Below are 15,150 nucleotides of genomic sequence, written 5' to 3'. Positions count from 1 at the left end.
GTCGCAGATCTACAGTACATATTTAAGTATCACCCTATAAACTTATGAATTCTGTGATGTTTTCATCTTTGATCTCAATCGAATATATTAGCCGATGACTTCTAATGAAGCGTTAACAGAAAGTCTGTCTAGAGGTTATGCATGCATTCAGAAGCTTTTTGAAGAAGATTCTTAATATATATTAGCTATTTGACCTTGTGACTTAAAATATGGGTCAAGGTAAATTATACGGGGATTTTTTTAGCATTTTGGTATTTGAAAAGAAAACTTTAACGCCTGATCCTTGTGACCTTCAAAGTAGGGCAATATTTGTAACGCAAGCACGATCCCTTCCTCCCGGAAAATGAAAAGAAATTTGATTACCATATGGCACTTAAGTGAAAAAAATAAATGCAAATTTCACCTTAAAAGGAAATAGGATTAAATGCTAAAACGCCTTGCCACACTGTTCCATCAACTGGTAAAATATATTGTCAGGAACCAGATGAGTCTCCCAGTTTATTCAAAATAATTCTGTTTGTTATTTTGAACGCAGATGTCACTCAGGATTGAAATATGTTTCAAAAGTGATGTCGGTATTCATAAAAATGTGACCTAGATACTCAGAGTTTATGGTGTGTCTTTATTATTAATGACTACAAATTTCGAAACGTCTCTAACTTGTTTAGAGAAGAATACAGACACATACAAACTTAACTTTACGTATATTAGGTGTATCATACTTCTTCACTATTAAGTTAATATCTGTCAAAAATATCAGACACTTATATCACGGAATGATATATATCTACATCTATATCTAAGTCCGTGTCTTTATACATATCTAACTACACTAATAAATCATATACTGCTACCTTGTTCGACAACATGTATACGAGTTACCTCCCTTTAATCTTCTGCACCTGACTTGCATGTGTCAAGGTACACGGACAAGTAGTCAAGGTAAACTAATGACTTTCTTACATTTTATTTAAACATGTTTAGTTTTATAAAAACGTAATAGCATACTTACTGTAAAGTCAGACATAACGTCATTGCATATTTCATCATAAGTGCTTACGAAGACAAGATCTAAATATAAGCATTACTGGGAAATACCCGTTGATATAACTTGCAGGCCGGTGTTAGAGTTGTGAAATCGTCACTGTTATAAATCATAACACGCTGTAACAAGCAAGGCTTTCCTTTGTGGAGGTAAGATATCGTAGATTTTTCTTACACATTTAATTAACCTTTGTGATATATCTGTCGTCTATCAAACGATGCTTACTTCCGCTTGTAAACATGGTTACTGAGTGTACGTACAAAATCTTAAGCCATGATGAGGAAGTCATTTGCTGCCTCACGTGTTGTGTAAAAATTGAAGCGAGATTGATAATTTTCTCTCGACTTATAAGTACACTTTAATCACATGTTAAATATAAACTTAACTTGCACCTCTATGAATCATTTTAAAAGCTGCTCTCTTCTTTCACTTTGCTTGTGTACGTAGATTATATTAAGCTATGCATTATACTAAGAGGCACGTCACTGTTTATTATCGAGTAACTTAACGGAATAATTGTAATAATTGTATATATATAAGTTAAATTGTAATCAGTATTGATTCAGAATATGTAAAAACTCCAACACCTATCAGAGACCACCACTATTGAGATAACTTTACATATTAGTGTTAAATGAGGGGGTTGTACAATCCCTCAGCTGATGGAGAATGCTTCTTTGGCTTAGTTGGTAGAATCTGTAGATTAATATGCGGAAGAGCAAGACCCAGTGAAGTATGATCAAGTGAAGCCCATGGTAAAATGAAACTGCTTTATACTTTGTTTTCAATTGATGTTTCTCCTTTAAATTTTTATCTGCATACTTGATAATGTTCCTCCAAACATAATAAAACAAACAAAAATAACAATGATAGGGAAATTTAGGGTGGGGCAAGGGCTTCTCGCTATCATGGCCATCCTAAATTTCCCAACCCAGAAATATTTTACCATGGCCATGACGTAGTAAACCCACCCCACCCTATCCTGCCCTACCCTAAATTTCCCCACTCAAGACACTGTTTTTGTCATTTATATGTTAATAATAAGGGTGATAAAAAATAATTGTGAAAAAGTTAATGAGTAAGAACATAGTGAAATGCTTCACTTAACCATGGCCACCCCAGACATATTTCTTGTTGTTTATGTGTTTTAACGCATGACTGTTGATAATTAGAGAAGTTGTCGAGAAAGAGTTAATTAATAAAAAATTAGTAAAATGCTTCACTTTACCATGGCCTTGGTGAAATGAACCCCTGCCCCACCCTAAATTTCCCTACCCTTCTTATTTTTTTTGTTTTTTTTTTTTACTGTGTATGGAGGAACATAATTAAGTAAAATAATAACAAAAAATTAAGTGAGAAAATATCAGTTGAAAACAAAATATGAAGTGGCCTCACTTAATCACACGAGGTTTCATCTCACCATAATGGTAAAGTGATCCTGGTTCATTTCCTCGTGCATCGCAATACAGGGGTCAATTCCTGGTCAGAACACTCCACAGCATAGAGTTCTCCCTGTTCTTTCACATTTGGATGAAATTTGTATGAAGGCTAATTTCACATTTATTATTCCTATTTATAATTCCCAAGGAACTTCAGCATATAAAGAGTACATGTATAGATATGTTTAGGGTGTTTTTTTTACCTGGATGGGTCATTTTTGCCACATTTTGAGGAGAATAGGGAAAGAAATATCCATGAGTATATAGCAAATTTTGGGAATTTGGCTGAAAAATGAAATTATTTCAGTTGAGAATGGGACCCATTATCAGTTGCCAAACCATTAAAAAGTGCCCTGATGGAGTTCTATCATTACACTTTCCATAATTCAAAGGTAGGTTTTAACAATTGTAAAGTCAATGTTTGGACTGAATATCTACTCTCTAGCTATTCTGAAGCAGTAAACCTATTAGATCTGTCTTGCACAACCAGGTGTGTTTGCAAAATTCAGTAGGATGTCAGATTTCAAATAAAACAGTTATCACAGGGGTTTGATTATATGGAATTTATTTTAATATATGATTCGAGAAATTTTATGCAGCCTGTGCTTCATTTCAGTTATAGAAAACAGAGAAATCATGAAGTTCTCTGGATCACAGTTGCCTTCCCCTAAAAGATTCATGGAGAGATATGAAAAAGCTTCTGAGCAAGAGAACATCCTCCTCATTGGGGCCGTGGGGGCAGGGAAGTCAGCAACCATCAACACCCTGTGTGCCTCGCTGTCTGGGGAAAAGCTATACCGTGCCCCTGTAGGTTCCCAGTCTGGGGAATCAGGCAAAAGAACAACAACTCACCTTATATGGTAATTAATAGTTATACATATTTAATTGAAATAAATTTAATAAGTACATGTTACAAAGTTACTTTACAAAAGAAGATATGACTACATACTGTAGATAAAAAAATGATAAATGCAAAAATATTTTTCACCTAATAAACCAACAAAAGTTTTATATGTAACTGTCGACAAAAGCACCATCTATATGCCTGTTAATTTTTCTTGACATTACTACCCTGCTTATATTGTCAGACATATCTCTATCAAACAGTACAAATGCCTGATACAAATAAAGCTAGATAGTTTTTATTTCTGTATTTTCAACTTTGTATTTTAAGTAGAGCTTTGATGGTCTTCATGCATCAGTGCTGACCAATATGGCAATTCTTTTACTATTTGGCCTCTGTCCATAAAATATATTTAACTGATGTTCAGATATGGATGGCGTGTTGAATACTAAAATTTTGTATAAAATTATGTATAAAATGTTTGAATAGAAGTTGTCATCTCCTCTGCCGAGACATATTTGTTCAATTTTTGTATTCCTGATAAATTGGCTTCTATAACTGTGACCAGTACCTGTTGACAAATCATATTTATCCTGCTATAAGCCCAGCGAGCTACCATTTCTTTCCTTTGATTCGAAGTTAGGGATGGGCTTATTACAGGATATGAATAAGCATTTGTTTGTAAACCTAATGAACATTTACATAATGTACATGTGTCAGTTGGATTGTAGTAACATGTTTGGCTGGGTGGCAATAAGCCAAAGGTGTGATTGGGCTTATTGTTTGAAAATGGATAAGCCTATGTTTGTTATTCTGTAAAACAATATAAGATCTTGACAGACTTATCACAGGACATGGGCTTATTGCCATTAAATACAGTATGTTGTTCTGTCTCTTCAATACTCTTATTATACCTGACTTATTGAAGCCCACTGATAGATATTAATGTTAAACACAAGTATTGTCAAAGATGTCATGTAAATTTCTTGTTTATGGTATGTGTTGTAGGTAAAATGCTGATATATAACTGTTTCTATGAACTAAAATATTTATGATGCTGCTGTATTGTATATAGGTATGATAAATGTGGAATTGATGAGAAAAGGCTAAAGGAGATGAGGGTACCCAGGTATTTTCCAAATTTGGTGGACATGACTGGACTAAACAATGAAAACTCCCCCCAGCAGAGGAAACTATTGGACATGATAATCACAGGACGAATCTGGAATAAAACTTCCATTCCAGCCATCTTAGACGTCCAAAGGACTCAAGGAGATCGCAAACTTGAGCGCATGTTTCCGTTAGTGTACCGGGGACGAAGGATCCATAAGATACTATTTGTGGCTAGTGCTACAGATAGAATTCCAACTGAACTGATAGAATGTGTGAAAAATGTGGCCCAACCAGATGGCAGTGCACAGTATCTCAACCCCAGATGTAAGTTAAAATGTATACTTGTACTTATCTCTGCTTGGATTAGCAGCTTAATGTTGTAATCATTTTAAAAAAAAGTAATAAGGACTTAAAATTAGCTTTGTTCAGTTTAGGGTAGATGTTTTGTTATTAAATCTCATCCCAGGTGAAATTAGTTTCACACTCATCACAGTCAATTAGTTTGGTGGAAATTGCATGAAAAAGAAAATTACTATTTACTGTAAAATTCTTCTTTTCGACAAAATAATTCCCTTGTTGATTATTGATCAGAAAAAAACATTGGTTAAAAATGGCGCAACTTTGCATCAAATGTTGTATGTTTTCTTTCAATCAACATATGTGAATTGTGTTTGTAGACACAAAATAAATTGATTGTTTTCATTGGGACTGATTAACAATTTTATGTTTCAGATATCCCAATATTTGGTTTACTTACAAAGGAAGATATGGTTTCCAAGACAAAAATAGATTTGAATAAAAAAGAGCAAGAATTTTTGGAATGCCTTGGAATAAATGCAGACACGTCTTACTCCCTGTGGCAGAACAGTGCTACTGGCGACTACAGTTACTCTGTTCTGGAATTCATGGACAAATTATTTTCTCCGAACATCCGCTATGTCCTGGATGAGATCTCGATACTTAAACTGTGGATTGGGGACTTGTATGAAAATCCTTCAATTTTCTTGGCCTTGTTTCTCGCTGTGGTAGTGATTGGTTTTGGTTTAAACTGTTTCTTCCCTTTTTATGAAATGATAGAAAACTCCTTTGGACTTTTTACAGTTGTAGGAAAAGTTAGTAGACTGTTTACAAGTTTCAGGACATGAAAAATAAAAAAAAGATATTGTAAAAATGATTCACTAACTTTCAATCAAGGTTGTGATATTATGAGATTCTAGTTCAACTGTCAATCATTGAAAATAAGCTGGAAATTATTAATGTTAGTTCAACTGAGTCACATTGAAGACTAAAATGTTTCATTGATGTAGAAATCCATTTCCTGGTGTGTCCATCAAAGCGTCTGTCATAATTGATTATGAAAACTTTTTCATGTCTTTGAAAATGAAATACATGATGTAACATTGTTGACTTTTAAAGATGAAAAGTGTTTAGAATGAATGTTAAATCTGCTCATATACTCAGACTCAAATGTGTCTTAAAGATATTTTATAAAAATCCTTTCTTTTAAAATCAATGAGGTAACAATATTCTATATTTACAAAATAAAAATAAAAATATATTCTACATACATTTTATTTTCTGTAGAATTCATTTAATATGACAAAACAATTTTTATAGTTTGTGAAAAAGTTGAAGATGTATTTCATTAAGTCATAGATTTTCTCAGTTGTTCTTTAAATATGTGAGTGATATATTAATCAAAGATCTTGGAAATGATATTATTCAACCATTGAAACATAACTGATGACATTTTGAAATGAAAGATGTATAAGTCAACAGTCATTTTTATTTGACATTTTTTTTATTTAAATATTTTCATGTATTTATTAAATTATTTATATAGATTGTGTAAAATAATATGTTTCTTTTTTAATTTACATTCCTGTGTTTGTGATTATGTTCATGTCATTTACAATTCATAAAACTATTTCTAAATTAAGAATAAAAATTGATATATATGGGAGATAATCCCTGCAGCCATTAGATGAGATATTAACGCCCCGCTCCCATATAGAAATATTGATTATTGAAAAAGTCTCTACCAAGTAAATGCTAAAAGTGACCTTGATCATGACCTTAAAACCAGGAACTTTGCATCTATTTTTTATCAAAATCCCACAAAAAATGAGACAGAATGTATGTCAGTACAGTCAAACACTGCCATTTGAAAAGGGGGTGGTGGGAGTTGAAAAAAAGGACGTATCCTTCGGTAACAAGGTACACAGCCATCTCATTAATTTTTCATTTGGTCAGCTATACAGAAAGCAAGCAATCTAAGCGCTGATCACGAAACATTGTATATATTGATCATGCTAAGACTATGTTTGTCAAAGTCATTGCCCTTGACCCCAAAATTACAGTTACTGCCCTTTGTGAAACATCTTGTTCAGAGTATAACTTTACTTGCATTTAAGCTAGGATAATGAAACTTGGTGTATACATTGATCATAGAAAGACAATGTGCAGTGTACTGATGATAGGGCCCGCAACTACTTAATTAGAGAGTTATTGTCCTTCGTTAAAATTTTGTGGTTATTGAAACGTGATATAATCATCAGTCATACAAAAAAGCAAGGTTCAGTGTAGCAAGGTCAAAGCTCATGACCCCTCAGTTACAGAGTTATTGCCCCTTGTTAAACTTTTGTGTCATAAGCATAGATTTGCTTACATTAAAACTAGGATCATGAAACTCAGTGTATACATTGATCTTACTAGGAAATTGTGCTGTATACCAAATTCAGGGCCTGCATCCCTTAATTACAGAAATATTGCCCTTTGTTAAAATTCTGTGTCCAATAAAGTTGTTTTCAGGGAGCATTCATCAGTTTCACCGATACTTTTGTTTATATTGTTAAATTTGAAGAAAAAAAAGAAAGAAAAAAAGTGTTATATATGTTTTTGAAGTTTTTGAACCTAAGGACAAAACTTGAATTTGGTGTGTATTTTGTGAGGCCTTGAAAATCATGACTAAATCACATCTGAACGAATTCAAACTATCAGTTGATACAACAAAATATCTCAATGCTTCTCAAAATATATACCTCTTTCGGTATGTGAGTTAAACTTTTGTATGTTAATCAAAATACCTGGAGAGATTTGTTTCCATATATTAGTACAACGTAACTTCTTTCTGGAGAGCTTTTTACCATATTTATATAAAATCCAATCAATTTTGAAGATATTACAGTATTTGTTTTCCTTTTTAAATAAAGAATTGTTAAAATGTCTTACCTGTTTTATTTTCAATGTACAGTAGAATTTAAGATACCACTGGTACGATTATTGATGATGTTAATACAAATTCTGAAGCCTAAGGAGGTACTGGGGAAAATCCAAAGTGATCAAACGAAAAGTCCAAATTAAGAAGGAGATGTGCCCAACGATTAAATTTCGTAATGTTTATATATCAGATAGAACAATGTCAAGTCTGTGTGTATATTCTGAACCATGCCACAATTCTAATGATTGATTTCCGGAAAATTTCAAATCATATCATATTTCTTTTTAAGAAGTAGTCAAAGTTAAATCGTTAGAATTGGTATTCAGGACATGGTTTGGTATATAACAATAAGTATTTTGAACGATGTTCTGTATAAACAAAAAAAAAATACACGTATATGTGTGTATGTGTGTGTGGTGTGTGTGTGTGTGTGTGTCCGTGCTAAGCGCCGGATCTGTTTGCTTCACAACACATTGCCCCAGGCTATGTGCTGCAAGGAGAGAGTAAATCCGAGCAGACGGCATGTGGTCAAGTTCTAGTCTGAATCTGATCAGAATGTCTTTCCCTATTGAATACATGGTTTTTGTCTAAGTGTGTTACATTGATCCCCACGAATTCGAAACCCATGGTCCATGTAAATGTATTATAGTGACTATGCATACGGACCTTGAATTGGGAATTCGTGCCACTGAGTCCCTGTATTAACGAACCAGGAATGCCCCACTGTCGTCTAGAAGATATGAGTTTTAACCAACCTTGAGAGGGAGACGAGATATTTGAACCCGCAAAGACGATTAAGATAGCTAATTAGCCTGCATTTATGTCGTATTTTTGCATTGGAACTGTAGTTTAAAGACGAGAATTAAAATATGCCCTTACCGGGCGGCGACGAAAAGACGGGAAAAAAAATCATGACAGAATGAATATGAACTTTTCTGAAATGGACTATAATATCGTTCTGACCGGCATTTTCCTACTCTCCATCCAAGTAGACAAATTGAGATAAGGTCTATATATGCAGAATGTACTACACCGATTAGAACCATCTGACACTTTAAGTTAAAGGTGAAGGTGAATGTGATAGGAGATAAGGTAAGACTTCCTTTTGTACCCCACCCAAAAATGTCAAACATTATCAATCAATTATTGACAGATATTTTATCTATGTTCCGTTTGTGTGTTAGACTTTTTCTGATATCTTGTTCTTAAATAACGATGAGGTACAAAAGGAATGATTAATTCAATGGATACATTTACAGACGGCAAGGTCGAGATATTGTATGAAGTCACCTCGAGTTAACACAGTGTGTAGTATCAAAGGTCGATGACATAATTGCCTTTGTCGTGCATATAACTGGATTTCTTCACGAGGCTGTATAAGTACAGATTTCGTAATACTCTCCGGTAGAATGTACTTATCTGTAAGAAAGGTAATTATGATCTGTTGATGAGATGTAGACTCAGATCTAAAGTGAAGTATATGGATTCGTACCAATATAAACGAAATGGAAAAGTTCTTATGGCAAAAACCTAAAAACGCTATATATAGTGAGGGCCTACCAAGTACTAGCCCCCAAACAAGAGGGAGCAAATCTCTTTATCCAGTTTTAACCATGAAAATGACATATAAGGGCGAGAGAGTTCTTAAATTGCTCCCTCCATGAAGTTAATCTTTAAATAGGTGTGCGGTAACAACTGGTTAGCCTATTGTCAGTTATTTATGTGATAAGAAACTGTAAAGTGTCCTTAAATCAAGGTCCCATCTTGCGTGGTCACTCTTTTTTAACATAATGACCATCGCAGAACCCAAAATGATCTTGATCTGTGTCCCAGGTCCCTGTGGTTTAATTAAACATTACCTAAACTGCTCCTGATTTACATTACAGATTAATACAACATCTTGAGTCATAATGAGATGCAGATAATTTAAATAAATTAAAACAATTATGAAGGCTTTTGGAGTGACATTATTGACAACAGTTGCTGCTATTGTAACGACGTACTACTTCCGGTGGACGAAACCACACGATTTTGTCCGGAATTTTAACCAGTCATATGATTATGTTATTGGTAAGTTTTGAAATTTATTTATATAGCTGGCCAAAACTGTAAGTTGAGCCTGGATGCTAATTGTTTTATGTTAATCGATCTAAAAAAAACATTGTGTGCAAGGGGCTGCTTTATCAAAATATAATCACTCAGTTTTGAACTGTTGTTGAACTCACAAATGAAGACGGCGTCTTATATTTTGACATGAATATGGTATCGTCTGGATAACAACTATTTTTTTTTAGATCTCGTCTTCTATACTAAGGTTACCGCTCTCATTTCACCTTTCGAGTCTGACTATATTCCTCTTGCGGAAAGAATCTCCCAACAGAAAATACACCAAACGTTGCTATTTTGCCTACACGGACTTGTCGCTAATTATTATCTTTACGTCAGTTTTATGTATTATGAAATACATATTCGCGCAAAGTTCCTGTAGGTAAACTAGCAACGTTTGGTGTATTTTGATTTATATAGCTTAGCAAGTGGTCAGCTGTCCAGAGGAAATTATTTGACCTCAAAACTTTTGTTGTGATTATGAATGAATAAGACCTTACAGAAAGCGGAAACAATGGTTTCCATTTTCTTTGTTTGTTTCGTTTCGTTTCGTTTTGTTTTGTTTTTTATTTTTTTAATATTACCGTTTTTTAAATCAACCAGTTGGTGGAGGCGCGTCAGGTTTGGTGTTAGCCAATCGTCTGTCAGAAGATGCTGACGTCACTGTTCTGGTGTTGGAGGCGGGAAATTCTGAGTCCGATAAACCGATTTACGATATCCCATACAACGCTCCCAAAGCACAAATGACCGAAGCGGATTGGATATACCGGACTGTGCCACAGAAACATGCGCATATGGGTATGAAAGAGAGAGTACGTAAAGCAGTCTTAAGCTACTAAGCCGGGATAGTGTTTAAAGCCCCAATATACGTAACATTCACCAAACATTTAGTGTAGAATCACACATAATTATTGAGATATTCTCTAAGATGTAGTTAAAATAAAGTTATTCAAACAATAGTTACCATGACATAAAGTATTGATATATGAGCAGTTGAAACTCGCTATTTGTAAACACACCCCCATTTTAAACACGCCGCCATCGAAATTACGATTGTTGCCGAACCACGTCGGAAAGTTCATGGCCTGATCTCGCGAGAGTTGAGGTTTCTACTTATAGAGGAAGCACATGCAGATATGTCTACGGTAAGTTTTTGTTTACAAACATTGTTTGCGAAGACTTGAGGTATTCCTGCGATAAACATTCAGTTTTTGGGAAATTATTAGAAGGAATAATTAGTTTAGAAACGATACGACGCACAATTATAACGTAAGAATTCAGAATTGGCCTGATGTATGATTGGAAAAAAAGGAAGCGACTGGTGAACGTCTGTACTGTTTCTGCCATGTTTACACACGCGGAATATGCGCAATGTCTTCGCTACGAGCGGTAATGTATGAATTATTGTGGGTCCCACATTGTTTATTTTCCGATTTTTTCCCTATTTTATTTAAATTGAAAACAGTTTTATTTTCATTAATTAAAGGAAAGTATCTGTTTTGTTACATATATTACGGGGAAAATAAGATAAAGTTTGTTTTTTATAGTGATTTTTACGTATATTGGGGCTTTAATGAATATCCATAAAACATTGGTCATCGTGACGATTTGCATGAACTAAGAAATTACGTCACGACAACACAAAATACACAGCATGTTATCGAACATTAATGGAGAAAGCGAAATTATCGTTTGTAATTCCTTTTTTAAACATAGGTTGGTATTTGGCCGCAAGGGAAAGGGTTGGGAGGGTCGACACTCCTGAATGGACTCGTCTACATCCGGGGCAGTCGCCATGACTACGACACATGGGCAGCCAATGGATGTGACGGGTGGAGCTATGATGAAGTCCTACCGTACTTCCTGAAATCGGAAGACATGCGCGAAACGGATGGCTTTGATGCCGGTAAACGACTTTTTCTTAAGTTTGTTGCAATTTGCTTTAAAGGAATAAAATTATTAGCCTCAAAAACGTTATTTTGAATTTCTATAAGTCCTATAAGCGATTATTTCAGTATCTATTTGTTGTATATATATATAAAGTATTTATGTTCTACTTAAATCAAGTGAGAGAAAGGGGCCTTTCCCGGATTACTTACAGTGTTGCTGTTTCCTGGATCGGTCATCCTTTCTCATGTTTCCTTTTCAAAAGTATCACCAAGTCTTGTGCTACATTAAAGCATTCTGATTTTGAAATGACCAGGGATTTTTCGATTAATGCTTTAGCCCACAGGAAAAATGTTTTGATGATAATAATATTTGGAAAGGTTTCATAAAAGGTACCTTACTGTCAGAAATGAGGGTGAATGCACCTCTCATCTCTACTTAGCGATTTTAGTCGTTAATCTAACACCACTCGATGAGGCATGATGATTTCATTATAGTTTCCATGTCTGGCCTATCCAGTTTTTACGAATACCGCATGACTATTGAACGATTCCCCCAGAATATTACATTATACATAAATATGTATTCATGATCGAAAATGGGATTGTTTAATACTGTTGAATTAATTTTGTCAAAAGAAAGATATTGCTTTGATGCTCCCAGGTGTTTTTTATTATTATTATTTTATTTTCTCATTAGATTACCACGCTCGCGGTGGGCCAATTGCAATATCGGATGCCACAAAATCTGAATTAGCGGAAGTGTACTTTAAAGCGGCAAAGGAGATAGGGTTCAAAGTTCACGACTGTAACGGAAATGACGGTATTCAAGATGGCTTCTGTCGGGTTCAGGCAATCATTGGAGGAGGGCAAAGGTGTACTGCCGCAAGGGGGTTTCTACATCCGGTTCTAGGAAGGAGTAATTTGCATGTTGCAATCCAGTCACATGTTACTAAAGTATGTCATTTAAGAATTGTATGCATAAAATACTTTCACGTGATATGTTAAGTCATGTGTTTGTATTGTAATTGTCCTTAACGGAATTTAAGTTGAAACGTTTTCATTGTTAAGAAGGCTGATTGTGAAATGAGACCATTTATTACAAACGTTGTAAAATGAGACCATTTATTACAAACGAAAAAGAAGTTGTTCCAATATGACAGTGTTATCTTTGAGATATGAAAAAGCGCGGATCGCTAAAAGCTGTTTAATCTTAATCATGTGTTAGAAATAATTTATAGAGATTAATTGGAAATTAAATGAGCTTTCTTCCGAAAGTGAAATTTGAGTATAATTCCATGAACTTAACTTCTACTTAGGGTTCAATTGAGATGACGTCAGAGATCACGTGATTCAGTCTTTAGAGCAGGTAATATAAGCAAATGAATATTCAGGATAACTCCATGAGGGGAGGGATTTGATATGTGAATAAATGGGCTGGGCAATTGAACCCTAAGTAGAAGTTAAGTTCATGGAATTATACTCAAATTTCACTTTCGGAAGAAAGCTCATTTAATTTCCAATTCCATGAACTTAACCTACTTAGGGTCCAAATGAGATTTCAGAGCTGAATATTCATGTGCAGCTATTGGATAAGAAGTAAAAACCAACAAAAGAAATTTTGTTACAATGTGTATTTTGCTGTCCACATCATAATTTCAGGTTACATGAACAAAGCAAAGGTAAAGTTTATATACACTCATGAACTAGACATGTGTTGTTGTAGGACTGCCGTGGCTAGATTGGTAGTCTTAACTGTACTTGTCGAAGTGTCAATTGTACGTTGGTAGAAACGGAAAAACACATTGTCATTTGACCATCCAGCTGTCCGCAAAATAGTGCTGATGGGGACACTGGCAGCATGTGCTGCTGATGTGGATGCACTCCTGGTACTGTGGGGTTTGTACACTGACACATCTATCCCTGACAAAACCAGCACATTTTTTATCCAGTTAGCAAGTGTTTGTTTACATACTGGTTTGTGTGGTGCAATTATCGAGAGAAATAGTTGTGTGTGGTTATCACGGAGCGGTTTTGTTCTTGCCAGATATGCTGTTAAGGTTTTCACAATGCACAACCTGTGATCCTGCGGAAATGCAGGTAACAAAATTGGTTCCAGGTGATGTCCTGGCCGTGTTTGTTTTAGTGGTTGAGAAAACACGAGTTGAGCACTATCTGCTGTAACACTGATGTCTCTTATATCCAATAAATGAAAAGTCTGGCAACGTTGGCCAGTCAATATAGCTAACAACATTAACAGTTTGTAAGATAATAAGCGGAAAGAGATACTATGTACAGGGTTTAAAGTTTCCAGAAAGTCTAATACTACAGAAACTTTCCACGTAGCTGGATATCGAGGTAAAGCTGGGCGTTGGTGGAAAATTCCTTTCATGAAACGCTTCACCAGATTGTTAGAAATGCAGTTTTGTGTCCCTGCTATTTCCAACAGAGAGTTAACACATGATTTGGCGGTATTAATTGAGCTATAGCTCAAGTGTCTGTCAAACATTTCTTGTAGAAAGTCTAAAAACACTGAGATAGATGGACAAAGTGGATAAGTCTGTCTCCCACTACAAAATGACATCCATTTGCGGAAATGGACCCCATATTGCTTTTTAGTTGATTCCCTCCAAGCGGAGATGATAGTGTTTGCAGACTTCTGTGAAACTCCTCGTTTTTGGAGACTTTCCCGGATAACCTGCAGGCAATCAGTCTCAAGTTCTGCAGAGGGTGAATAGCTCCGGGTTTGTTGATCAGGTGTAAAATCGGCCTGCTGTTGGGAAGTATCACTGGGTTGTCGATGAGTAGTCGAAGGAGGGCTGGGAACCAAGGTTGTGTGGTCCACAGTGGTGCTACTAGTAGAATGTCTGGCGTCTCCTCCTCCTCCACTTTCTGTAGGACCCGTCCGAGCACACTGAAAGGAGGGAAGGCATAGCACATATCAAAATGTGACCAAGGTATTGTAAAAGCATCTATGGCTATCGCAGTAGGGTCGGGTAGATAGGAGACGTAGGAGTTAACCTGGGTATTGACTCTTGTAGCGAAGAGGTCTACACACGGTCTGTTAAACCGTAGGCAAAGATCCTCAAAAATATCTGCCGCCAGATGCCATTCCATGTCATCTGATAGTTTGCGGGACAGGTTATCGGCGCGAGTGTTCTGAGATCCTGGAAGGTGGCAAGCCGATAGCCAGATATTACGTCGGATACTCCATAACCATATATCACGAGTCAATTGTGATAATTCAGGTTTTTTGCCACCCATATTGTTAATATAGTTCACGGCCACAGTATTATCAAGATAAAGGCGGACATGCACTGCCGACTTGTCACCGCAGAAACATTGGAGCGTTAAGAATGCGGCCAATAATTCAAGGTAATTGATATGTTTGGATTGTTCTATATATGACCAATGTCCACCAGTTTGTAGTGATGGGTCGTCGCGAACTACTCCGCCCCAGCCGGAACCGGAACTATCTGATTCGAGAGAAATGTCGG

The 15,150-nt window shown here is 35.5% G+C and overlaps 2 protein-coding genes across 2 annotated transcripts; both read left to right on the top strand.

Moving 5' to 3' along the window:
- Nucleotides 1-1,164: 1,164 nt before the first annotated feature.
- On the top strand, nt 1,165-5,992 carry LOC132564473 (uncharacterized). The gene is made up of 4 exons (XM_060229127.1): nt 1,165-1,194; nt 3,101-3,344; nt 4,404-4,765; nt 5,174-5,992. The coding sequence occupies exons 2-4, from the start codon at nt 3,121-3,123 to the stop codon at nt 5,584-5,586; spliced, it is 999 nt and encodes a 332-aa protein (XP_060085110.1). The 5' UTR covers nt 1,165-1,194; nt 3,101-3,120; the 3' UTR covers nt 5,587-5,992.
- Nucleotides 5,993-9,607: 3,615 nt separating this feature from the next.
- LOC132564457 (glucose dehydrogenase [FAD, quinone]-like) lies at nt 9,608-14,142 on the top strand. Its single transcript, XM_060229109.1, has 6 exons — nt 9,608-9,731; nt 10,371-10,579; nt 11,484-11,673; nt 12,354-12,610; nt 13,444-13,552; nt 13,952-14,142. Exons 1-6 carry the CDS (start codon nt 9,608-9,610, stop codon nt 14,140-14,142), a joined length of 1,080 nt encoding a protein of 359 aa, XP_060085092.1.
- Nucleotides 14,143-15,150: the final 1,008 nt, after the last annotated feature.

The sequence above is a fragment of the Ylistrum balloti genome, unplaced genomic scaffold (genome assembly GCF_031769215.1).
Source record: "Ylistrum balloti isolate Yb309-2 unplaced genomic scaffold, AGI_CSIRO_Ybal_v1 Utg372288, whole genome shotgun sequence".
NCBI lineage: Eukaryota > Metazoa > Mollusca > Bivalvia > Pectinida > Pectinidae > Ylistrum > Ylistrum balloti.
This window is presented reverse-complemented; position numbering and strand designations above follow the sequence as displayed.